This window comes from Meleagris gallopavo, chromosome 1 (genome assembly GCF_000146605.3).
Source record: "Meleagris gallopavo isolate NT-WF06-2002-E0010 breed Aviagen turkey brand Nicholas breeding stock chromosome 1, Turkey_5.1, whole genome shotgun sequence".
NCBI classification, from domain to species: domain Eukaryota; kingdom Metazoa; phylum Chordata; class Aves; order Galliformes; family Phasianidae; genus Meleagris; species Meleagris gallopavo.
The window spans coordinates 62,659,437-62,686,923 of record NC_015011.2 but is presented as its reverse complement, the minus strand read 5'-3'; the positions used below and the strand labels follow the sequence as shown (position 1 = coordinate 62,686,923).

General features: G+C 42.6%; 1 protein-coding gene across 1 annotated transcript in view; it reads right to left on the bottom strand.

Annotated features, from left to right (window-relative positions):
- Positions 1–26,321, bottom strand: part of LOC100541957 (DENN domain-containing protein 5B) — a 79,096-nt gene extending 52,775 nt beyond the window's left edge. Inside the window, exons 1-3 of the mRNA XM_031553441.1 lie at positions 26,196–26,321; positions 17,293–17,425; positions 2,780–2,845 (exon numbers count right to left, since the gene is read on the bottom strand). Coding sequence (XP_031409301.1) covers positions 2,780–2,845; positions 17,293–17,425; positions 26,196–26,321 — 325 coding nt within the window. The remainder of the gene's footprint in view (positions 1–2,779; positions 2,846–17,292; positions 17,426–26,195) is intronic.
- Positions 26,322–27,487: the final 1,166 nt, after the last annotated feature.

Genomic DNA, 27,487 nt, shown 5'->3' with positions numbered 1-27,487 from the left:
TCATGTGCTTGACATTGTTTACTTTACAGCTGTGAATGGGCAGAAAGGCAGGTATCTCATGCTAAATGTGCTTGCTTGCTTCTGCTGAAATTTTGAAGAGCATCTGGATGACTTCATTGAATTTTCTGCTGCTGGTGGAGATCGCTGGAGGTTTCTTTAAAGGTTCCCTTTTTCATGACTACAACAACTATTAGTGAAGTAATCTGTCCAATGCTAATTGGACACTGGTTGAAGAACAACAGGTCGCTCAAAGAGCTTTGGGAAGCAATCCTGAAGTCTCCTGCAGAGAAAAAATGCCCTCTTCTCCTGTTTTGGTGGCTCAAGTACTAACCGCATCAGATAAAGCTGTACCTATTTCCAAATCAGACCAAATTTCCCCGTAAACCTCTCTGCCTATGTGGAACATCTGGACAGGAACAAGGCATACTTGCCAGTAAGCCACAGTAATTGAGAAAAACCTGAGTTTTTTAATCAGCTTTTGGAGATGGCCAATAATTTGTGTGCTGCTACAAATACTTGCATTGTTCTTTAGATGTCAGAGGGGTCTAAAACATTCTGTTTGTGAAGCACAAGCATTACTTTCTGGAATCCAGCTTTCCAAAAACTCCAGTGACAATCTTCTAATAGGCTGACAACATGGATTCATTTTATCCAGGAAATTAAAAGACACAAATAACTTACCTTAGTAGGGTCTCTGCAGGGTTTGCATTTTACTACTACAGATAGATCTATACATATTTAAATTAAACTAATGATTAAACACACACAAATCACAATTTTCTCTATCAGTGATCACGACAAGAGAAGAGCCACGAAGCCACACCAGGGGGAATCAATTGGTCATTATTTAGAAGAGACACAGCACTGCAACCCTCCAAACAAAGCTGCCTGTGGAAAGCCAGGCAGGATAAACTTTCACAGAAGAAAAATAATTTAGGACAGAAACAGCACATGGGTGTGACATAAAGCAGCCCACACATTAAGGTAAAGTGTTTTCATTTGCCAAGCCACTCTCATTGACACAAGGCAAGAGGCACAGACACACTGAGAAGGGGCTAGAGGAGAACCACAGAGAGCAAAACCTTCTTGGCAAACACAGAAGGAGCCTGGACTGAAGGGTATGTTATGTGATGCACTTTCATCTCCCTCAGGCCTGAGCTGAGGAGTCACATGGCAAGAAAAATTCCTTCAGCTCTGAGAAGCTAAAGGATAACAGTGAATTGTCATTAAATCTACTATGTTTTTTTGAGTGCTCGCTTGCTAGCTTCCAAAAGAGGATTTAGCAGGGCACATTAAGAATGAAGCAAGTATCAAACGCGAATTGAATCCATATTCTAAAATATTAATGGCCAGATAACAGTACTGTGAATACAGACAGTAACGCTGTTTGATGTGTGCTACCCATTCATGCAAGCAGCACAACGTGGTAGGGTAAGCTGCCTTCCAGTGGAAAGTTAAGAAGCCAGTTTTGAATAAAATCCTTTCACCTTCAGGACTCTTGTATGCTGTGTGTTATGTAATGGGACGTGCACCTTCCCTTAAAGGCAATCATTTTTAAAGGGCATTTAGTTCCAGATTAAAAGCAAATGCTGAAATGATGGATGCTAGATCAAGAAAAAAACATTTTTTTCCTTTCAAAGCTGATTTCCTTTCAAAGTGAGATAAAATCTCAAAAGTAGAAAACTAAACATCTCTATGTTTTGGATGAACAATAAAATGACTAGGAAAACTAAGCTACAGTTGTGAGGTTGTCAGTCATGATGGCTTTCACATGAGTGATCATATTTAAAAATTCAGTGATGTTTTAAATCCACTACAAAAATACATACTACAAATGCAAAGGCATCCTCCAACCACACCCTCTGGTCCAGGGAATGTGCACTATCTGCTGGTCCTTACAGGCTCTGGAACGTGGACAGGAATGCTTATGACCACCGAAATAAAAATATCTTTATTCCTTTAGAGGAATGTACTGGGAAAACAAAATGTGCACAGTTCTGTACGTCATGGCGACAACCTCTTTGATAGTTATTTCTAATTAAAAGTGTTCAGCGCATCCAGCTATGTTTTCCCTGCAGGTTGAACTTATTGGATAACCGTGTGACCCTGCATGAGAAGCAAGCAATATACAGCGTGCAGGTGGGGACAACGTGAGGACAGGAATAACGGTGCTAATTGTCAGGTTCAGGAATCAGTTATTTCAAGCAGCATAGAAATCGTGCTGTGCTGCTCTTCTTTTGTTCTTCCCCCATTACACCGGGGCAGCAGTGGTTAGCTGCTCAGTACTCAAGGACATGAAATCAAAGGCACCGTCTCCCACCACTCCTACCACGTATTCTCTTAATCTTGCGGTGGAGGAGGGAGATGATATGAACAGGACTGGGGCAAGGCAATCTAAACAGTTTTTGTTTCAAAATTTTTGAATCTGAGTTTATTCAGAGTGTGAGCAGGGTCTGCCCTACCTAGTAAAAGTCCTGAACCTCAATAATTCAATGATGGCTCATATTTAAGCAGGAAGACATAGCGGGTTGAGTATCGTGTGTGTTCCTGACACCATTAGTGGCATTTCTTGGGAGAGGGGAAGCACATCTGCCAAGAGAGCTTCAAGGAAAATAATAAAATTTACCAGATGTCGATTTGAATTAGGTAAAAGGGTGAAAAAGGCCAGCATTTTTGTTTTTAAGCTCTGATCCTTAATTTGATTCAAAGGTAGCTGGAGGACGGAAAGTAAAGAGACACAGAGGGCCTGTTGATTGCTTTGTCCTTAACCCCTGTTTACCTGAGGCTTTGTTTGCAGTATCTGAGCTCTTGCCATGGAGATCTGCTTCTAGCCATTTGTACAAGACTACACAACATAACAAAGAGAGATAAAAAAGCAAGTATGAGCAACATGAAACACATACAAGTGTACTGGAGGAAATAATAAATACAAATAGGTAAAACAGGCAAACAGTCCCCTTCACAACCTCTCTTCCCCCCCACTACCGACAAAGGATAAATACATGTGACAAACAAAAGCTCAGTGATTGTTTCACCACAAGGCTGTTGAACACATTGAAAGTAATTGTAGAAATTCCTGTCAAAATTAGTAACAAGATTAAATTCTAAGGACTTCAAACAGCATGCTGTCATACAGTTTCCCTATTATGAAAAGCTGCTTTGCTCCTACGTTAAGACATTCCAGAACCTGGGGAGAAAAAAAACAGTTATTTTAACTGGTGTTGAACCGAAGCCAAGAGGTTTTTTTTCAGTATAATACTGTTAACTGTGTAGTTACATCATCAATATAGTACTGGATGACATCTTCGGGACTTTTAAAAAGTCATCTACTGCAAGATGGAAATTTTGAATAGAATTATTAGGGTGCTTTTAGGTGAAGTTTTGAATAAATGAGCTCTATATAAGTTGGATGAACAGTTTTAATCTCTTTCAGTTACATTTGCCCCAACAGGCACTTGTAATGATAAACAAAAAGGGTGTCCTAGCACATCTAACTGAGGTTTCTCCCAACTGCTTCGCTCCTCTCCTGCAGCAAATCAAGAATGCTTTCACAGCCACCGTAGTGCTCTTTCATCAAGCCAAGTCTCATTCTTAAACTGCTCAAAGGCAATCTGTAATCCCCCTCAAGTTTAATATACGCTTTAGTAGATAAAAATAAATTTAAGCTCAAATGCCATTGACCTCTCTGTTTGCTCCATTTCTAGGTGTAAATTCAGAATGATTTCTACTGTTGCTTTCCGCTTGAGCTGTTAATCCAGGCACCAGTTCAAAGGACCCAGATCTTTCTGTCAAGTCTTAATTTTCTGGAAAGCAGCCTCTATAGAGGGCACAAGAAATAATTTCAATAAATAGAAGTGGATTTGTGTTTTAGGAATCTTCATTTGTTTTTTTCTTCAGGAAATACATAAAGATAACCCATATTCACATCTGCAGGATGATTTCTTCCATCCCAGGTGCCTTAAACTTTTCTGTTCTACTTTTTAACTCTCTGAACCAGAATAGTTGCACAGATATTTAAATTAAAGGAAACAAAACAAGAAATTACCTATTGCTTTTTTGGAAACACACTGTCAGATCATGTATTTAGGATCTTGGTACAGAAAGCACAAAAAGCACAACAGATTTTTGACACAGGGATGCATAATGGTTTCTGCCATGACCAACAGTCCAAACTCTCCTGTTCAACAGCTCCAAGGCAAAGCTGGCAGCTTCCATTTCTGTCTGCCCCATACCCAAAATGTTTCTACAGCCGTTCTGACATGCTGCCCTTGCAGCTCTCCCTAAAAGCCTTTTCCGAAACTGTCATTCACCAATTTGGCCTGAGCTTCCATAGACTTGACCACCACCTTTGCAATAGGAAGAGCGAAAAGGAAAAATGTAACTCATAAAGGGATGCACAACCCGATGTGCAGGGCAGGTTCTGCTTTTTCTGCCCTTGTTGACCATTCCTTCCGGCCATACAAGAAACCCATCATAACAGGTATGCCAGCTCCTGCACAAGAACTGCAGAAGAACATTGACAACAGTGATGCAAGCACTCAGCCACAAACACAACAGTGCAAATTCATTCTTTATACAAACACAAGGGAAATGGAGTGTGGCTACTGCCATAAAATAATTACACCTCGAATAGGCTCAGTATGTCATTGATCCTTTAAAAATGGAGATTTGTTCATATGAAGCTATTGTGCAAGTTCAAATTAATGAGACAAAGGCTCAACTCTAGCAGTTTGGTTTGCCGCCACCCCTTCTCTTCTGGCCTTGATTAAGATACTTAACTATCTGCCTACAGAGTAACATTATACAGCACCAGCACTGCCAGCTTCTTAATATAGCCACAGTCCCAGCTGCCAGCAGGCCAGACATCCCACTACACCAGAAAACTAGTATGAGTTACACATTCTGCTTGAATTATGGTTTGCATAGAATTGCATCGTAATCCATCTAATTCAAAGAATCATGGCTTAGATTATGGCATCTGGGGGGAATTTTTTGCAGTGTGTTGAGAGGAATTTAATAAACGCACATGGAGGCACAGCACCACTACACGCCTGGCATCTGCTCCCAATGGCTGGAGCTGATTAACAGGAAACGGTGGATGGGGTGTAAAATTGGACCTACACTTCTAAATACAGGGAGTTAGTTACATTTCAGGCCTGTCTGGTTTATCCTGCTTATATACAGCAAGCGCCACATTTATTTTTATTGCTTTTTTATATACTCAGATCTCCTGTTCATTTTGTATATTTGATGTGGAGTGAGTGAGCATCTGTATTAATGAAGAAAACAACCTCAGCAAAAATTCTGCTGGAGTTTTGGTTAGTTTCAGAGCATCACATATCAGTATTTGTCTCCCTTTACCCTTCAGGGTGGCAAATTTCAGGTGCTTCCTTAGCTGAAGTCAGAAGCAATTTCACAAACCTGCACTTACCCAGCACCAGAGTGTGAATAACTTCACAATAACACCTTCTGTCAGAGTAATTAAGTTCAGCTTGCAAATCAGTACAAAAAAAGAAAGAAGCTTAATTTGTCCTGCACCATTCTGAGCACTAATCAACACTGTCAGAAACAGAGAAGGAAAACGCCCGTCCAGCAGCTCTGACATCCAGCTATGCACTGTTTAGGCTTATGCATTATAGCATCTTTCTTCTTACTCATCTCACACAAACTTGAGGCTTTGGCCTTCAGGATGTAGCAGATAGATACACTGGGCAACAGGCATTTCTGCTTTTAACTGGTGGGGCAAGAGGAGGGTGCAGAAAGGACACAGTGTAAGCTCACTGTGCTGAGTTACTTTTATCCTTGGCCTTCACATGGCCTTACAGGGAGGCAATGCTTGCTTCTGAAGGGCTGCAACTCCTAAGCCTCAGGAAAATTTTGTTACATGTGTTATTGATAGGAAGATGTTCTAGCAGAGAAATATCTTTGCTTCTTGTAATCAGGAAAGCTCTTTCATTGATACTGAATAGAAACATTCTTTTGTGTAGCACGAACTGACCTTGTTCGAGAAACTGCTGTTTAAGTTGCTACCAACAGATAATCGTCCTTATAACAGCCTCCAAGGGCCAGCCTTCCACCAGTTTTCAACAACTGAATCTTTTAAGAAGGAGACAGAAGTCTTTCCACGTCCTGAATAATCACAAGTACTCGCAGTCAAGGCGTGAAGGTATTAGAACTTCTGGATGGAGGAGCGATAAGCAGGGTTGAAGGCATAGGCAGATAAGGACCCACTGCCCAAACAGCCATATGGCTCCTTTGAAGCTGATGCTTCTATTTAAGAGCTGCCCAAGAAACCACTAAATTTGGAGAATGCTCTCATCTGTATTACAGTAATTGCAGATCACTGTATTGCTGAAAATGCTTCTACTGAAGGCAAAACTGACATGAAAGGAACAAAATGTTTATAACAGGGAGCTGGGTGACACAGTTCTTACTGGCTCCTGAAAAAAATACCCCAACAGTTGAGTTTTGTCAACTAAAAATGTTGGAACATTGTAAAGAAGAACAAATATCATCATCAGACTGAAAGAAAGAAGTCCTTGTAAGTCTTCAGTTTAAATGCCTCTTCTGCCACAAACATCTTTGCAAGAACCTACAGGTCTTGGTCAAAACCACCTGTGTTTAGAAATTGTTTGAAGATCATGCTGCTGTCAGTGAGTTTACACAAAAGGGATAGTTCAAAGTTATCAGTGCACAGCAATCACGCATACAAGCCACATGAAAAATGTTCTGTATGCCTTAAGTAAACCATGACTAGTTAGATGGAGATTCCTCCTCCACCCCTGCAATGCAGCAGAGCTCCATACATTTTTGAGGTTGTTTGCTTTCCCAAAAACCCAGCTATAGACTTTGGGATAAATCTTCCACTGTCATCAGGAAAGTCTCTTAAGGAATGAAGGTAGAGTCAATCAGATGGGCAAAGGAGTCTGTGAAAAGAGCACTACGTCTTATGAGTCTCTTTTGCCAAAACCCAATGATGTAAAACAGAGTCTTGCTCCCTCTCCTCCCAAATTTTCCCTGCCCCAAAGTAAATGCAGACACCCATGCAAAAACAGTACAAGTTTCTGGGAAGTCTTTATCTTTTATCTTTCTGAATGTAAAAAGATCATGCAGGGTTGCAAAAGGGAACAAGGATCGTTTCCTGGCCTAAAAAATGGTTGAGGAGAGCCAGTGGAGCCCTGAAGGAGGAGCTGGATAGATGCACAAAAAAGGAGTGTAAGAAAGAGAAGTCCAAATGCACAACTCGTGTAAAACTGCTTGCTAATTGTCCACCCAGTAGAGATAGAAGCAGCAGTGAACAGAGATCTGAATAACCCTAAAATTAGCCGGCATTTAGCAAATATTTTCTTTTTACCAATAATCTCTTAGTGCCTGGGTCTCAGGTTGATTGGCATAATAAAAACACACAGATAGAAGGCGTGCAATTTGCTGCTCCTGTTTTTAAAGAAGCATGAGCTGTTAGTAGCTACAGAGAGGTTAATTCAGAAACAAAGCATGTAGAGCCACTGTAGGCAGACGTGAGAGCTGTCCTAGACACTGCACAGATCTCAATGCAAAACAGATAGGAGTCATGCTATAGTGTTTTACACTTCCTTCTTGCATGAAGGGAAATTTCGTGGCATCAAACAATGTTTTGTGCAATGGAGCAAGCTGTGCCATGCTGCTGTTTGGAGTGCTCTGTAACAGTTTCCGTATATATATATATATATATATATATTATAAAAGCATATAAAAACAATTCATATTAAGCAGATCAAGGCTGGATCAGGCATGGACTGCATCAGAGTTGAACACACTTCACATTTACGGTCTCTGTGAGCATAATGACATCTTGGAGACGTTCAATAAATGCAGGGAAGTGCAAACAAAAGACAAGAGAATTAACAAAATGTATGGGGATAGCAATGTGACTGAAAAGAATGGTGGTAATTCTTGGTGGGGCAGCATGGGCAGCTGAAACAGAGCATCCAGTTACAGAAAACAGGAGCATCATCCTTTTGCATGGTGGGAGAAGTTGTTTTTCCTTTGATTAAAACAGAAGATGGCTATTTATTACATAAGCCTACCAACTAAAGAGCATTGCACTATGTAAGAGAGAGCACAGGTGTGATGTATTCACAGCCAGATTTTTGTGCACGCTTTCTCTTTCTCTGAGAGGAGGCTGGCAGGAATGCTCTTTTATGCATTCAAATGCTGTTGCATGCATCCAGGGTCTCTTCTCATCTTCACTAAACAGCCTACACAACAACAGAGACAGTGGTCCTAAAACCTGGACTCAGCTGTCTCTAATTCCTCACAGCTCTGTGGTAGCACATCAGTGCCTGCATTGCTCCCAAGGGACTAGATTTCCCATTTCAAATCAAACAGGATGCACACATGACAGCTGAAAGAGGCAAAGGCATCTGCATCTCTCTCCAGGGTCCGACAAGTTTCTGGTGATTAATTCTCTAAGATGCAGATACACCAAGACCATACCTGACGGATACCTCCTCTATGCAAAGCTTAACAAGCAAGTGTGCACCGCATTAAATATTTACATTAAGGAAACAATTCCCTTTTTGTGGGGGATACTTACATAGGAAGCACACACAAGGGAAAAGATCCAAACTATAAATATTTGTGACAGCAAGTGACGCAGATCACAGCAATTATGCAGCTGTGAGGGTAGCTGAGCACAAGTATTACTGGATAAAGTAATTACACAGAGCTTGCACTGTTGTTATCAGACTGAAAATACACCTTCTTGAAAAGGACTGTAAGATGACTGACTAATATTAGGTTACCACAAGCTGCAATTAATATTTCAAGCGCTTCACAAGTATACAGAGAGTCAGCCCAGTGGGGCTGCTCTCCAAGTAGTCATAAAAACAGGCAGTGCAGGTGGGGAACAGAACCCCCCTCTGAAACCAAAAGGAGTATGCAGGTACACTGGATTAATCTGAGCACTTACATTCATTTTACAGCCAATAACTCAAGGGTCAAAGGTTTACAAAATACCCAGATTTCTATTTAAGTTTATTTATAAATGAAAACAACAAAGCTTCAAAAACACATCTTTTTTTTTTTTTTTCATGTAAAAAGCCACTTGCTGCTTCTTAAAGTAAGATTCTGTCCTGAGCTTTGAATTCAGCAAGGTTTATTCTGTGATTATGCTGGCATGACAGCCTGAATATGACATTTTAATTCAGAAATGTGAAGCTTCAACCTGAATCTGTATTGGGTGGCATCACAGTATCTATTTATAAACAGCCTGAGGAGCCAGGTATTTTTAAGCCAGCAATAGAATTAGTTCTGGTGGGGCTTTTGGTTAACCCCTTCCCAAACTAACCATTCTCCAAAGGCTAGGACACATCATTTGGCCATCTGCCCCAGCAATCTATGCTCTCTGGTGTGTGTGCCCAGGCAGTGTGACAGGCCCTGTGGTCCCTGGCCGTGGTGGAGCTCCCACACCACACTGGGTCCAGCTGCAAGCTAGCACTCAGCCCAGCTTTCAGAGTGGCAGGAACGCATCCCCTGAGCATCAAGGGTGTAAGATGAACCTGTGAGAACTGTGTGATGGCACCATCCCACATCATCTGCTCACCCATCGCTTCCTTTGAAGAGACAATGGCATCTGATGCAGTCCACAGGGCAGTGGACTTTATGCAGCAAAACTTGAGCCCTGCACAAGTCCAGCTCCTCCTCCAGTCTGGCACAAAGGGCAGTTGCCCTACCCAGATGATAAAAACCAGACTCACATGGCTCTGCAATGTCACCCAGCTGACACCGTGACAAAGGCTGGCATGTAGGCAAATAACACAAGTGCTTCATCTACCTGATCTATCAGGGCATGCTGAAGGAGCAACACCACCACCACTGTTACTGACAACAGTGTACATTTCCTAAGCCTTTTTAGTTTTTGCTTTGAAAATGCATTTAATCACAACCTTGTGTGAACCTGCAGAAGCAAAGGGATTTATTTTAAGACATGTTCTGTCCTGATAGAAGGTCAGTTTTCCCCTTTCCCATACCCTTCTTCTACTCAGTATTTCAGAAATCAAGCTCTTTTGAGAAACACTGCATCCCGTGCGGTCAAGTAAGCAATTTACAGAAGTGTACACCAATCACAAAAGAAAGGAGAGCTCTGCAAAAACACCCAAAAAATCATTTCTACAAAGGCTTCTGAGAACAATCTTTTTAGCGGAAAAATGGGGAGAAAATTGCCCAAATTCCTCTCCAGCTTTAACTAATGCTCTCAGTCCTGCAAAGCTTTTGTTTCACCAGCTCGAGAATCTCCAATGGAGAAGGGCACTGGTGAGCTGATCCAGCTGCAGGATACACAGGGAAGGAACAGAGGGATGAAGAATGGAGTGAAGCTTCCCACCTCGACCTGGATTTGTTCTTTTCATCCATTTCATCACGCCTGGACAAAAGCAGCAGGAGGGTGGGAAGTAAGTGGTGAAGGACAGCAGGAGGAAGGGACACACACTTGCACTACCACCCAGAACAAGGGAACATATTCCAACAGAAAATGTATAACCTCAATAAATGAAAAAAGGTAACCAAGTAGAAAATCCCACTTTAGTAAACAATAATGACATTTAGAGTTATGTACAAGGGAAAAAACAACAAAACCAAAAATGGATTTATGTACACATGCAAGCTCCATAAGAGTGTTAGTAATTGGAAAAATGAGGTCTGGAAAAGAGAGGAGCCATGGATATAATGCTCAAGCAGGACAGCCTGGGTTGGCAGGCAGAACCCCAGCACTAACCAGCACAGGGATCTGCTCAAACAGCTCTCAGAGGGCCTTGCTGCTCTCTCCAGCAACTCAGTTTGTCACCAGCAAGGTAAGGGAGAGTTAGTTCCAGCATCCCTTTAGCTGCCATCTGCGCTCCCGCAGGAAGGGGGCTCAGACTTGTCAAACGGCTTGAATTAAAAAGCGCAGGGGCATGCCTGCATCAGAAATGGCAAGAGGTGGTGATTTCAGGGCAGCAGCCTGACGTTCCCGGCTGCCAGCAGAGCATATGGCATATGGTTAAACACGAGAAACAGGCTCCCAGCATGCATGTGTAACATCGCATTTGGGAAAGTCATTTCTGAAGGTCCAGAGACTGATACAGAGACTGTGAAAAAGTGGCTATTTGTTTAGAAAAAACACCAGTCCTAGAGACTGGATAGAAGAAAAAAAATGGAATTTCTGCTGCTGGCTCCCCTCTTTTTAAACAGCAGTTCTCTATCATCACAGCACAGTTAGGTTTGCTCTGCTGCGTGGGAGATAGGAGTGAGGAGGAGCCCAGCCCCATCTTCTGCCTCACAGTTCCACAGAGCTCCCACACCCGCCAGGTTCTCTCTTGCTCACCTCTGGCAAAATACAACAAGAGCACCATCTGTCCAGCTAATAACTCACATCCAAGGAGATCACAGCAGAGCAGACAGGCTACGTGAGCTTTGGTAACAAAGCACTGCATCTCGCATACACCCTCACACCCAGGACAAACACATTCTCACTATGACCACAAAGCTGCCATCTCATGTAAGCACAAGGCTGGGTACACCGGTCCCTTCTTCACTATAGCCTGAAGGATTTTTCTAGCAATGACAGTGCTCTGAAAGCTGTTCTCTTCCTTTATCTCTGCTCATCCAAGGCGAGTTTGTCAATAATGATTTTTCTCAAGGAGCAGGATTTCTTATGTTGCGTAGCTTATAATTAATTGGAGCATCTTAGGCCAGAAGGTCTGCCTGCTCTGTCTAAGTCAGCTTCCTAAATAGCAACAGCGCACTAAATGTGTCAGGGACAAGGTTCAAAAGTTCATTTGGGCTTAGCTCTGTACTAGAAAACAGTTCTGATGTGCGAATTTAGGCAGATGCAGATTTACCTAGGAGTTTAGGAGGACTAAAAGGCATTTACAGCATGTCTGTGCCTGCTCTGGATAATACAATAGCAGATCAATTTTATGTGGTTGAACAATTAATAGAGAAGGGATGGCAAATGGAGAACTGACTGATGATAGACAGACCCCTAATAGACTCTGAGAGAAGGCTGAAGGATTTTAGGTACAGTTTTATACAAAACATGGACATGTAATTGCGGGGGACAAGAACTGATGGTATCAAATGAACCAGTCTGGAAAGCACCCTTGGAGGTCCCTGGTCCAAACTCCTGTTCAAAGCAGGCTTGACTTCTAAATCCTGTCACTCAGGATTCAGACAGAAAACATTTCTGAGATGAAAAACTGCTAAGACAATTCAAGAGCTGTACGGAGAGAAGAGCAAAGCAAGACTCCAACATTTCAGCATCTTTGGAGCAAGAAACACAAGTTTGGATCTCTCTGACAATGCTGTCAGCACAAACCAGGAGGCACTCACAAACTTGCAGTGTAAATAGCAGGCAGATAAACAAAGACTTAGAGTAATCAGAGCTATGAATCTCCCCTTGTCTTCTATCAGAAATACTCCCATCTCCCAGTCTCATGCTACTTAGCACTAACATGTTTGACAAACAGTAGCATCACCGCCTCACTTTTTGGCTGGAGACCACACTGTGAGCTTTGTCATTTCCCTGCCTTGCCTCTCCAAGGGAAGGAAGTCCAGCATGCTCAGAGGTACAACCACTACTTCTTGGGCATGCAATTTCACAAACACTGTGCTGTCCCTCACTTTTGTATTAGTGGTTGTGTGGAGCAAATCACACCGACTCCTCAGTGCAACGCTCGCTGCTGTAGCAGTTGGCTAAGGACTCTCACAATAACAAGACCCAGGACAAACGCTGCATACAGTCTCTGTGCCCTTCTTTGCCCAGCTGCATCCCAGGCAGGACTTAGGCTAATCCTTCCTGAACAGCCCCGCTGCTCCCGCCTTGCTACAGGGCAGCCCTCCTGACATTGGTTTAATGCTGATTAGTCCTGACACAATTCTGGTGCAGGCTTCCTGCCAGGCAAGGGAATGAACAAAATTGGTTTGCGCACAGGCCAGACGACAGCTGCAGTCACTCCAGCCCAAATCTGTTGAATAAGAACCGTTTTCTTGTTTACCAAGATGAGGCTAAATTAGCCCAGCATGAGACAGAAGGACAGAGCAAATCCTAGGAGCCAGCGATGCCAACCTGTTATGAAGGTGTGAGATGCAACTGTAAGGCCCCAGTGCCTAAACTCAAACAAGCCACGAAGGAAGCATAAACTTCATGTAAAGCATACCCCACCCCAGCCTGAGTAAAGTTAGGGATTTTAAAAAAAGATGACTTGAGGAAAAAAATTACAAGCAGAATGCCCTCAGTTTCCAGAGACTGAGTCACAGAGCACACACTTTATCCAGAGCATTTAGTAATTATTATTATTATTAATAAATGTCCCAGCTCTAGAAAGAGAGAAGCCTCCAACCTCTACAAGTCCCACAGTTTCCTTAAGACAATGCTCTCATTACTTCTTCTTCCTCCTATTCTGTGCTGAAAGATTGGAATCAATCTGTATTTATCCAGACAACTTAAGATGCTTATATTATATTGGACAGCAATACACAGTTTATGAAGTACATAAATATATCCAGATGGTTTCCAATGAAGCTCAACACGCTTTCTGAAGTCATTCTGGTACATACTTGAGGATGGATCATTCTGAGATGCAAAACCACTCAGAATGGCAATATACTGTTCAGATCACAAAATATCACTAAAATTAGGATGCATCAAGACTGAGAGAAGCAGTGCAAGTAAAGACTCACATAAATGATTGCTACTCTTGGTTTGGAAATAGGAAAAGGAAGAAGAGTTGAGAAAGATTTCTGAAGAGAAGAAATCAAGTCTTTATTTATTTATTTATTTATTTATTTATTTATTTATTTATTTTTACAGGTGCTTATTTCTTGTCAGGTTTGGCCAAAACTGTGTTATGCTTGTCTGGATAGCAAGAGGTTAAGCATATGCCTGTTGTTTGTACAACACAAGTCTGAAGAGATGTTTCTGTCATCACTTAGGCAGAAACATACCTGTTCCTCTCCTTAGAGAGAGCCTTGGGCTACTACAGCCTTACTCCTCACATGCAGAAGATACTCACCAATTTCTAAGACACTCTAAAGAAAGCTTACAAAGCTACCAAAGCTTCTGAAATAAGATTATCAGTAAGTATCTGCAAGCTATAACACTTGCTTTTAAGATGCAGAAGATATTGGAAGATTTACTGCACATGAGCAATCTATTGATTTGATCTGAAGCATTGCCTCAGATTGCAGAATGAAGCACAAACCTCTTGACATGAATCACATCATCTGCCCAGAGGCAGCACACGCATGGAATCAACACTTGCATATAAGCTGTGTTCACAGCCTTATTTTCAGCACAGTTGGTATTTCTCAGGCTTTTAGAAAAATGAACTTAATGGAAAAGTAAGAGTGCTGAGCTCTCTGGCCTTGAAAAACTTCAAATTCATTTCCCAGAGTGGATTCAGCACCATAAATTTTTTCTTCTGTGTATATGAAAAGCCTGGCTTTAACACTTCCAGAATTGGCAGGTCACTGACTGGGGGTTTATGGATTTGTTAAGGAACTCATCCTTTGGCCTCAGGCTTAAATAACAGCTTGAGAGCAAGGACTGGCACACAGATAGCTGTGGAGCATGCTCTGCGTGGTATCTCCCAAGTGATATGTCTAGCCAACATAAAGCAAGGAGACCCCAGTAACCAAGGGCAACAAGGGAAGGATATTCCTTATTTAGGCTTACTTTATGTCACCTGCAATATTCCAACAAAGTAATCTGCTATTGTAGTTATGATGTCCTTTTAAAAATACATTTTTTCCCTATTAACAGGATTCAGGTCCCATATGTTCTTAAACAGCAGGAAGAGTAAAAAAATAAAAGATTCATCTTTTCAGCTCATTTTGCTCAAGACCACTGGAAGGAGGGCTGAGATAGAGGAAATAAAATTGTGTCTGTAAAGAAAATGCCTGAAAAGACTGAAAAGAAAATGCCTCAACTAACCTTTCCTAGTGATAGTTATGGATCTTTTGTTTCACATTAACCAAACATAAATGAATCAAACATGAAGCTTAATCTATTTTCTTACTCATTTTAAAAAGATGCCCCTTCATTCCACACAGATATAGTGCCAGAATTTTAGGACAACTGCAACACCTTGACTAAAGAGGTAGTGCTTTCTTCTATTTTATTAAGAACAAATATAACATATGTCTGAAGGATTTTGGCAGCTATCTTAAAGCATCTTCCTTTCATGTAGGTACATACAGGTACCCTTACATGACAAAGCAGGGTTCTCAACATCATGACAAGGTTCCCAGAAATACTGACTGCTAGTTAATCATCCCAGTAACCAACTCACATTGAAATACTGCCAAGAGAAGGAATTTAGCTAAAGCCTTTTCTGGCTCATCTCAGACATTGCTCATTATGAAAACAGGAAGAATTTAAATTTCTCACTACTTCTTAGTGTCTGCAGTTAACAGCTTTTCTGAAGTTCCCCACTTTACCTCCAAGACTTACTATGTTCATTTAAACGTAACCATACCAAGAACTGGAGAAGATCTTAGACTTCTCAAAATTAACATCAATAAAACACTTGCTTCTGGAACAATAACTTCACTTCCCTGGTAGCAGCAGAGTGGGCAGAAAGGCCAGCCTCTTAACAGTCCATCACACTCAACAATTGGTAGGTTTACCACAGCAGAGTTATTTACTGCATCAGCACCTGAAATTCACCTCTGCTAAAACATTATTATTGATGAGGCTTTGCTGAAATCTCTGATCCAGCACAGGACAAGAAGAATCTTTGTTGGTTCGTCGCCCTTGGGAAAACAGAAGATGAAATGAACCTCTGGTGATCAATTTGCAGCACAACTGCCTATGATAGACTTGCATAAGTCACCTTAAAACTGATCATCACTCTGAGTGACCAACCACTTTCCAGGGCAGGGAGGCTGAGGGGAGGCCTGATGGCGGCTGCAGCTCCTCACAGGGAGCGGAGGGGCAGCGCCGAGCTCTGCTCTGTGTGACAGCGACAGGGCCTGAGGGAACGGCATGGAGCTGTGTCAGGGGAGGGCAGCTGGGGGTCAGGGACAGGGTCTGCACCACAGGGCGGTGAGCATGAAACGGGCTGCCCAGGGCAGTGGGCATGGCCCTGAGTGCCTGAGTTCAAGGAGCACTGGGACACTGCTTTCAGAAACAGAGTCTTATTTTGGGGTGGTGCTGTGTGGAGCCAGGGGTTGGACTCAATGATCAATAAACACAGAGAAAGGGGAGCATTGAATCCACAGTCCAGGGACAAACAGTCCTGAACTCCCCCATTGGAAAATCCAGTTGGAGGGGAAACAAACAGAGATGAGAAGTGACGAACTGCCATGAGAAATATTAACAAGAGGGAAAAGTCTGCCTCAAAGCCTGAGGAGCCTCTGCAGAACCGCTTCATGGTTCTTCATATAGGGAAGGAAAAAGAAACTATAACAAGGAAGTCGTCTGAACTGAGTAAGGCAGCCAGACCTCGCTCCCTATCGCATAACTACTACTGCAATTAAGGAAAAAGTGATGGGTGACAGTGGTTGGTGATTCTCTTCTGAGGGGTACAGGGGCACCCATTTGTCACCCTGACCTGCTATCTAGAGAGGTCTGCTGCTTGCCGTGGGCCTGCATCAAGGATGTGACTGACAAACTGCCAGACCTTGTACATCCCACAGACTACTATCCTTGCTGCTGTTTCATGTAGGCACCAGTGACACCGCTGTCAGCAACTGAAGAATATCAAGAGGGACTACAAAGAGCTGGGAGCAGCAGTGAAGAACTTGAGAGCACTGGTAGTCTTCTCATTAGTCCTCCAGGTAAGGGGAATGGGGAGGGAAAGGACTGACAGAAAAAAAAAAAGAAAAAAAAAAAAAAATCAATAAATGATTAAGGGACTGGTGTTATGAACAGGGCTTTGGCTATTTGTGTCATGGAACTAATTTTGAGAAATCTGGTCTTCTGGGGGAAGATGGAGTTCATCTGTCAGACAAGGAGAAGACCATCTTTGGCAGCAAGCTTTCCAATTTAATCAGGAGGGTTTTAAGCTAGAGTTACCAGGGGATGGGGATCCTCAAGTCATTGTAATTTGAGGCTGACAATGGTAATGGATTCCCTGGGCCTGGAATAGGATCACAGGCCAGTAAGACAGCACCTAAGGTACAGGAAAAGAGAACTCTAATTGGTAAATCAGCCTCAATGAGAGCCCAACTCAAGTGACTGCACACCAATGGGTGGTGCATGGGGAAAAAGCAGGAGGAGTTGCAGGCATGTGTGCACATACAGGGCTGTGACATCATTGGCATCACTGATACACGGTGGGATGACTCTCATGACTGGAATGTAGGAGTAGATGGGTATAAACTCTTTGGCAAAGACAGGCAGAGGAGAAGGGGCGGGGCTGTTGCGCTCTACATCAGTGACCACCTGGAGTCCATGGAGCTCCACCTAGAGATGGATGAGGAACTGACAGAGAGCTTATGAGTTAGGGTTAAAGGAAAGACAGGGGAAAGAATGGATTGTAGGGGGATCTGCTACAGGCTGCCTGATCAAGAAGACCAAAAGGATGAGATGCTCTATGAACAGATAGGAGCAGCTTCACATTCACAAAATATAGTCCTTATGCGGACTTTAACCACTACAATATCTGTTGGAGGGACAACACAGCAGTGCACCAGAAATCAAAGAGGATCCTGTAATGTGTTGATGATAACTTTCTCTTCCATGTAGTACAGGAACCCATAGGAAAAGATGCTATGCTAGACCTTGTCCTCATCAACGAGGAGGGGCTGATGAGTAACGTGAAGCTGTGGTGACCACAAAATGGTGAAGTTCAAAATCCTTAAGGTGTCAAAGAGGGTGTAGCAAGCTTGCTACTCTAGACTTCAGGAGAGCTTCGAAATCTTCAGGGAACTGCTTGGCAGGGTTACAAGTCCTCCAGAGAAGAGTGGCCCAATAAAGCTGGTCAGTATTCAAGGACTATCTCCTCTGAGCCCAGAAGCAGTGCATTCCATGAAAAAAAGCAGGCAAAAATGCCAGGAGGCCTCCAAGGATCAAGGAGATTCTGGACTTAGACTTAAAAAGTAAGTCTATAGGAAGTGGAAACTGGAACAGGTTACCTGGGAGGACTATGAAAAAGTTGTTCAAACAGCCAGGAATCAGGTTAAGAAAGCTAAAACCCAGACAGAATGAAACCTAGCCAGGGATATAAAAGGGAACAAGAAGAAATTCTACAGGTATATCAGTGATAAAAGAAAGGTCAGGGAAGATGCGGGTCCTCTCTGAAGGAAACTGGAGGCCTGGTCATGAGGGATACGGAGAAAGCTAAGGTGCTCAATGACTTTGCCTTAGTCTTCACTGGCAAGGGCTCTAGCTATTCTGCTAAAGTGGCAGAAAGCAATGATAAGAACTTGGAGAAGGAAGATCTGTCCTGCTGTAAGTGAAGATCAGGTTTGAGACCACCTAAGAAACTGAAGGTGCACAACTCCATGGACCTGATGAGATCCATCCAAGGGTTCTGAGGGAACTGATGGATGAAGTTGCCAAGCCAATATCCATCATATTTGAAAGGTTATGGCAGTCTGATAAAGTTCCCACTGATTGAAAAGAGGAAACACAAAGATCCAGGGAACTACAGGCCAGTCAATCTCACTTCTGTGCCTGGCAAGATCATCTTGAAGGCCCCAGCAAGGTACATGGAAAATAAAGAGGAGGTGATTGGCAGTAACCAATGCAGCTTCTCCAAGGGCAAGTCATGCCTGACAAACTTGGTGGCCTTTTGTGATCGAGTTACAGCATCAGCGGATGAAGAAAGACCAACTGATGTCATCTATCTGGATTTGTGCAAAAGAGTTTGACACTGTTCCGCATGACATCCTGGTCGTGAAATTGGAGAAAAATAGATTTGATGGATGTACCACACACTGAATAAGGAACTGGCTGGATGGTCACACTCAGAGAGTTGCAGTCAACAGCTTAATGTCCAAATGGAGACCAGGGATGAATGGCCTTCCTCAGGGATCAGTGCTGCGTCCGGTGTTCTTTAGCATCTTTGTAGGCAACATGGACAGTGGGATTGAGTGCACCCTCAACAAGTTCGCAGATAACACCAAGCAGAGCAGTGCAGCTAACATGCTAAAGGGAAGGGATGCTATTGAGAGGGACCTGGACAGGCTTGAGAGATGGGTCCATGCCAAACTCCTGAAGTTCAACAAGGCCAAGTGCATGGTCCTGCATCTGGGTCAGGACAATCTCAAACACAGATACAGGTTGGGCGGAAAATGACATGAGAGCAGTCCTGAGGAAAAGGATTTGGGAGTGTCGGTTGATGACAGATTCAAAATGAGCCCGCAATGCACGCTTGCAGCCCAGAAGGCCAATTGTAACCTGGGTTGTAGCAAGAGAATTGCGGCCAGTGGGTAGAGGGAGGTGATTCTGCCCCTCTACTCTGCTCTCATGAGACCCTGTCTAGAATACTGCACCAGTTCTATAGTCTCCAACACAAGAAGGACATGGAGCTGTTGGAGCAGGTCCAGAGGAGGTTCATGAAGACTATCGGAGGGCTGGAGCACATCCCCTACGGGGACAGTCTGAGAGAGCTGGGCTCTTCAGCCTGGAGAAGAGAAGGCTCCAGGGGGACGTTATAGTGGCCTTCCAGTCCGTGAAGGGGCCTACAGGAAATTTTTATAAGGGCAGGTTGTGACAGGACAAGGGGAAATGGCTTTTAACTGGAATAGGGTAAATTTAGACTAGTTACTAGGAAGAAATTCTTTACTATGAGGGTGATGAGACACTGGAAAAAGTTGCCCAGTGAGGCTATGAATGTCTCCTCCCTGGAAACATTCAAGGTCAGGCTGGATGGCGCTTTGAGCAACCTGGTCTAGAGGGAAGTGTCCCTGCCTATAACAAGGGGGTTGGAACTGGATGATCTTAAAGGTCCCTTCCAACTCAAACCATTCTATGAAAACTTGCACTATGTGACTATAATCTGATTTTCATTGCTCATCTTTTGCATCTTTGGTGACAATCCTTTTATCTATCCTGTACAATAACCCAAAAAGCATGGCAAATTCAAATATCCAGACAGCAGCTGAAATATATATATTTTTTCTGTTTTAATGTCCTAAAGTGTTATTCATATAGATGCCTAATTACCCTGAGCATCAGGCAGCCTCATTGCTCACTGCCAAGGGCTAGCCATATCCTTAACACCTCCAGCAAGGGCACTCCATGTCTTGACCCCTCATCCACCTCTCCAGTGCGTGGGAAGAACGAGCAGTAGTGGTGACCTGATGCATGATTGTGCTGGCTGAAGTAGATAGCCATGCTGGGCAAATGGCAAGCCCCCCTGTCCATTCCAGAGGGTGTGAGGTGAGGACCCGGGCAGGAGAATGAGTGCACTGCTTCCACCAGCACTGCCGTGTGAGCCTGCCCCAGGGGCATGATGTGAGGGGAACACCACAAAATGCCCCAGCTGCAAGAAATGTCTTGTACTCTGTCCAATAGCAAAAATCAATCATGCGTAAGGCAAAGTCACAGGAGACCCAGGCTTCATTAGTTCCAGTGCTTGAGCAACTGCTGGTTGTTTGCTTTAAATATGTATTATTTCCCCACAATAGTAGTTAACATCCCACTCATTACTCCTACCATCTGAATAGGAATGTGTACACTTTGAAGCGAGGTTGTAGTCTGAGTGCAAGTCACCTACGGCCAACCCAGGAATATGAACCATCTCTTAGAATCACATAAAGAGTGCTTTGCAGTTAAAGTGAACTCCCCTCAGAAATAAAATAAAATAAAATAAAATAAAATAATCCATTTGCAAGCGGAACAAAAACTTGTTTCCAGGGGGTCTGTCTCCCTCATCTTTTTCTAACTACTGATTTCTAATAACAGCAGCCACTAATCCTCAGAAATACATGCTTCCACTTAAAGAGAAACTATTGCAAAGGAAATGAAAGAATAAATTGGAAATTGCAAAGTTGTAATAATGACAGTCACTGTTAGTAGAAGATTTTCTGTGCCCTTCTAGCTTGTATTGAGCAGGTGTCTATTCCAGTGTAACCATGGAAACAGCAGTGAAGAGTCTCATAAAAGCCTTCACTTCAGCTGGTAGGTTAAGCTATGAGAATGCAGTGGGCTTGAATATTAAAAACATTCAAATGGCTCTAAAAAAAACCTCTCAATCTGAATAGGAACAGATCTGAATTGTAGGAGACAGACATCTGTGGAGTAAACAGACACAGTGCCCAGCAAGTAAATTGGCAAGGGGAAGCCTGGCATGAGGCACCCAAGAACAAACAAGCCCTATTGACAGAGCCTGCTAAAGCCGGGCTCAATAAACAGGTTAAGAACACAAATCATGAATTGCCTAACATACCGTGCCACTAAAAACTGAGACCATATGTTTCTGGTAGCTGTCGTTTTGTTTAACGAAGCACAGCAGAGAGACTGAACAGCGAAGGTCCTCAGTAATATGACAACTTCACTGCCACATCCACCCATGCAGTAAATTTAATAACCCATCTTTTGCTTAATCCGTCAAAGTACAAAATTATTCAATTCTAGATCATCATCCTCCCTTAAAGAAACAGGAACAAAACCAAGTCATCTATCTTGAAAGAAATCTAGTTACAGGAATAGAGTTAACCAACCAAACGCATAGCTCAAGCACACTATTAGTGTTAAAAGCAGCACTTAAGAGCAAGTGAAATGAAAAATTATGGATTGAAAATGCATACCTAGGCACAATGTATTGATGGAATTACACATTTCTTCTAAATGACATTAAGATAGCAGCTCCTCTAAAGCATCTGTTACTTTTCACACAGCAACAAGACTCATCAGCAACCCTTTTTGGAGACGTTCAATTATTCTGTAACGGTTTTTAAAAACACTGTTTTACATCAAACAAGTGGGCACGAAAGATAGCAACATATCCATGTTGCATTAGTCACAAAGAACAGCCCCGTATATAATAGGAAAATATAGTACCTCAGCCCTCCCCATCATTATTATTTTTAATAAATTAGCAAACATGCTAACTTCTAAACAAATGTTTCTGATTTGATATGTACACAATCTAAAGAAAAAGTAGATCTTTTGACAGTTATCTGTACAGTTTACTGATGAATCAGAAGGACTGTTGAAATACGTGAAGCATTAAAAAAAATTACAGGAACTCTGTGAGGCGTCAGAGATCAAGCAGGATATGTAATGAAGCTTCAGAAACCATCAAAATATGTTTGTTTTAGGGAATCAGATTTGCTGTCCTCAGTGTGGCTGCAATCCTCTGTTAGCTTCCCATCCACTGCTCCACGGGTTCTAGCTGGGATGCAGGAAGGAGGAGATGAACATGCTGTTTTCCCAGCTGCATTAGGACCACTTGTCAAGTATACAGCAAGGATCAGACACAGCAAGGATCAGACATATTCACTGTCTTCTTCCTAGAAATGTAAATGTTACTATTTCTCTTGTCAATGTATAATTTTCTGTCTGTTCCTCCTGCTCAAACACTGTCTGGTCCATCCATGTTATTCATATTCACTTTAAGCTAAAGCTTCCTCACTTGTAGTGATCAGCTTTCCAGGGGTGCTCAGGACTCCAAAGTTCTCTCTGAAAGTACAGCTGATATGGTAAGCACCATGGAAAAACCCAAGCTATTTTCTGTCTTGGGTAATGTCCGTCACCTTGAATTGAATCATAGAATCATAAAATGGCCTGGGTTGAAAAGGACCTCAAAGATCACCTAGTTACAACCCCCCTGCTATGTGCAGGGTCGCCAACCACCAGACCAGACTGCCCAGAGCCACATCCAGCGTGGCCTTGAATGCCTCCAGGGATGGGGCATCCACAACCTCCTTGGGCAACCTGTTCCAATGTGTCACCACCCTCCATATGAAAAACTTTCTCCTAATTGCCCTGGAGTTGCCATCAGAGCTTCAGAATTGCAATCTTTGGAACTGAGAAAACCTAAGATGACCTAGGCTTGTGTCACTTTGATGCTTCACATCCCATCCTGAGCCAGCAGCACTTACTGTGACGCTGTTGTCAGCAGCTGCCTACGGGTGGTCTGCCAGCAAGGTTTATTCCAGCTAGAAATAGGCAGCCTCTAGCCGTGTTTGGAAGCAGTTTCGGCTTTGTTTTAAGAGAGAAACCTCAGATTTATATTTCCTGTATCTGTCTTGTTTTAATCACCTGCACATCTGAGCAGATTTACTTCGCTAATAGCTTCATAAAGAGACCTCTTACTTCTCCGCTTGAGATTTTCACACTTATTTTGACTGATGAGTCCTATTATCATTTCAAAGCCCTGTCCTTATTTTATTCTACAGATGGTAAATGATGCTTCATTCAGACCCACATATAAATTTTTCATGTTATACATCTGCAAGCTAATTACAATGTTCAAGTCTCAACAAGTACCACAGCATTGCACGTTATGCTAGTGATGCTGCAGAGGTGGTTTCGGTCTCTTCTGCTAAAATAACACCTGGAGGATGGGGATGATACAGGTGAAAAAAAAGCAACCAGCTTTAAATAGTTCAGAGAAACTGCCTTCGGTCTCATAGGCAAAAAAGGTTTTAAATTTCTCTTAAACAATAATGTTCCCTCTTGGACAAAAAAACTTTAAGGTGCACTGCTTCAAAAGAAGAACAAAAAAAGAGAGAAAAAGGACAGTCTGTAGCATTTGAGACTCCAGCCTTCCAAAATAAATGTGATAGCACATAGAAGAGTGGAAGAGAAGACTGAAACATATGAAAACTACCTTCAAACATAGGATTATGAAAAATGTTTAGTAACCTCTTTTTGAAAGATGGTTCCCATAATTACCCTATCATAAAAAGAGGTAATCACAGGTTTTTCCAGATGTTTAGCCAGCAAGTTCCTCCTAGGATACAGCTCATTTCTGCCCTGCCTCCCACTCTTCTACACCACAAGTTACTGTGAGGCAGCACAATAATACACTGCTATTTGACATTACTGCATTAATAATTCACACCAAGGAGAATACTGCAATGAGAAGCCTACACCTGAACAGCCTGAGGCTCTTCATTGCTTTGGAACAGTCATCCCTGCAATAAGCTAGTGATTTTTTTCAGTGTTTATTTTTAATTATTAGCTTGGAGAATCAAGTGTAGAAGATTACCAGTTCTACAGCACCAACAACTGCTGCTGCCTGTGTTGTTGAGGAAATAGTCCAACTAACCAAGAGCAAGTCCAAGCACCCTCGTAGATGCCTGCAACAGCATGTTAGTGAAACCCATACCACAGGCACAGACCCCCAGGCTGCACACGGGGTGCTCCACAGTGCTGTGAAGTCAGGCACTTCACACCCTTCAGAGCCTACACTAATTACTTCAGTGTTTCCACGTCACTCAGAGTACTTTGGTGAAGGAGAACCATAATGCCTGCCTAAGCCAAGACATGTGAAAAGGCCACAACACGCCTCATAAGAGGAGTGAAATTCCATATTTCCCTGGTGAGAGCACCTATCTGGCAGCTCAGAGCTGCAAAATGAGATGCTTGGACTGTCTGCATCAGGATAATGTCCAGTGACAAATCTTGGGAAGGGACAGGAATGTCCTCACTCTCACAGTGAGCCTCAGCATGTAACTGCATTACAGAACTGGAACTTCTCTTCTGCTCTGCAGTTTCCACTGGGTCAGTGAGGTTTATGGGACCCATTAAGCAGAAGTGGATGAACAATTGCTTTTTACATCCCGGGACAAGTCTTTTTATGGATATGAACCTAGTGACTTAAAGCTGGGCAGATTCCTGTAACTGGTGCTGTTAATGTCATATGTTATTTTCTGGTGATTTCTCCCTCCTATTCTGAAAGAGGAAAAGGGCAGGGGAAACCCCGTTTGCATGCATATTTCAGAATAACCTTCTCCTGCTTGAGCTCACACATCAAGTTCTAATATTTTAATGAGGTGCCTAAACCATGCTTGTTTTAATGAAAGTTTAACCAGCATTTTTACAGCAAGATTTCAAGTTCCATATTAATATTTCATAATGCGCTCCATTAACCAGTGTCATCGTGTACCAAATAGTTTATGTAACTTGCAAAAGCTTTTTATTCAGCCAGGTTCTTCATAGCACAAGCCAGTGATTTGTAGCCTGTTCTAGGAAAATGCACTCCTTCCAACAGCCTGGTAGAGCTACAACACAACCAGAAGGTTTTGTCTTGCAAGACAAAGCTCTGATATGACCTTGGAATACAAACCACAAGATCACATGCAAAGATCTACTGAGTTATACCGTAAAGAAATGTAATCTTTTCACCAATGACTTGTCTAGGAGCAGCTGTCTGGAAACCACTCAGCATCCAGTTCTACCCATATCACATGTTCACATAACCTTCTGAGGTGGGTTTTTCCTACTTTTCTTACAGAACAGATTCACGTAGGGAACTATGATAAAAAGCGTGACTTTAAAGCTTTCTTTGAATAGACGAAGTACTAATCCTCTCCATGAGAAGAGTTGTAGGAAGGTAACCTTCTCTTTCCTGAACACCACAGGTGCTGTGCACCAATTCCCATCAGAATAGAGCACTTCTCTTTCAGCCTGGCATTGGTACCCAGGTGACTCAAAGGTTCATGTCTCCTGAATCCTCAGCCAGCCAGAACATAAAAACTCGTATTAAAATGGGACCCAGAAACTCGCTTTTGCTGTCCCCTAGAGGGCTTCTGAAGCTTTCCCAGGAATTTAATTTGAACTTAAGGCCTAGTGACAACTGTCTACATACTTGATTGCAAAATTTGTACCAAACAAACATGCTGATAAACTAAACATTGCCCTAGTGAGTTGACTCCTATGGAAGGTTGAGGCTGTCTGGTAAGAAGTAGCAGCTACACAGCAGGTGAACTGGATAAAACAGACCCAAAGAACAAAGCACTGATGGAATCATTTGCAAATGAAGGAAATCCATGTCACTGAATCTGTTACTTTGCACCAGCTCTGCTACATAGTACGGCAGTTTTGATTCAGATGGTGATTACACTGCAGTTCAACCTGCTTAATATTTTGTTCTTGCTATTTTTCTCTCTGAAGGATTATCCCTTCTTGAGCATGGGTAACTGTGCCCTTACAGGCTAGTTCACCATTTGAAATAAGTTTCCAAAACAACAGAGCACACTGGCTCCCTTTGAGAAACAATGCACACACTGCTACTCAAGTATCTTAGGCAACTGGAGGGACCCAGCACCCTCCTGACCTGGAAGAGTTTCCTAATATTCTGTGAAAGAGTATGTCCTTCAAAAATGCCAATACTACTTTCATTAACACAGTCTTCAAAAGTCAAAGCCTCCATGAACCTCTCAATAACTTCCAAAAATATCATGTCTCAAGAAGCTTTGAAATCCTCACGTCCTTACCCTCAAATTAAAAAACATCCAAAATTAGGTTAAAAGTTGCAATAGAAATGCAATATAATAATGGGGATAAATTCCATTCAGCCATCACAGAACAAAGTGAAACAAGCTTCACCTGACTTGTTTCACTGACTGGAATGCTCACAGAGAAAAGAATTCTGGTTACGTAGGAGACAGCAAGATGAAATTCCCTTTTGATATTGGTAGAGGATTAAAAGCTGACTGACCATTACCCAAGTCGCCCATCCTAGCATACCAAACTCAGCAGGAAGATACACATGCACACACATAAGCTCCCCAGTATTTCAGTGCGTAAATCAACCTCTCCAACTGACAACCATAAAGATGTGTCCCTTAAGGACAGTTACAATCTATGAATCATATTTCACAGCAACAACAAATACGAGTGTAGTGGAAATGCAAAGCCATGGCCTGAACCAGTGATTGAACACCTGGTGGGAAGGCAGGGCCAATCAATGGGAGCTCAGGTGCATGCAGTGCACCTGTGTGACCAGAATAGTGGAGCCAGGATGCATCCCTTCCCAGATCTCATATAAGGGTTGGCAGAGTTGTCAAGGGTATATTGCTAGAGATCCCTACATACCTGAGGATCTTACAGGCCTTCCAAAAGTAAGTAGCTTCTTTCCCTTACTTCTGCACCTGCTGCTGTTGTGTCTGAGTAAATCCTCACTTGCAGCAGCGTGCTATCTTGTTCCTCTTCCCACTGTGTTACAACCAGCTATTAGATAAGATGCACAGCATATCTGACCAGAACAGGAATAGTCATGAGTCATCCCCCGTTGATGGTTAATAGGATGGACTTTGAATCTTCTGGCTTTAGAATGACTCTTCAGCAATCAAGGCAGACAATGATGCATACCATGTTACAGCATCTTCATGTGGGATTGTTTAAATGAGACAACCTAGTTTTCAATAAATAAATTCCAAATAAATTTAACCTACTCATACAACATATGGCAACAATTACTACTGACCATCTTAGACAACATAGCTATGTTTCAAAAAGGAAACTGTTTTTCAGGTAGTGTGAGGGAAGATGGAAAGCAGAGTCCTCAGAGAGCTTCTGCCTAGTAAATGGATGCTAAGTACTCTTGAGAAGGAGGCTGCAAAAAAA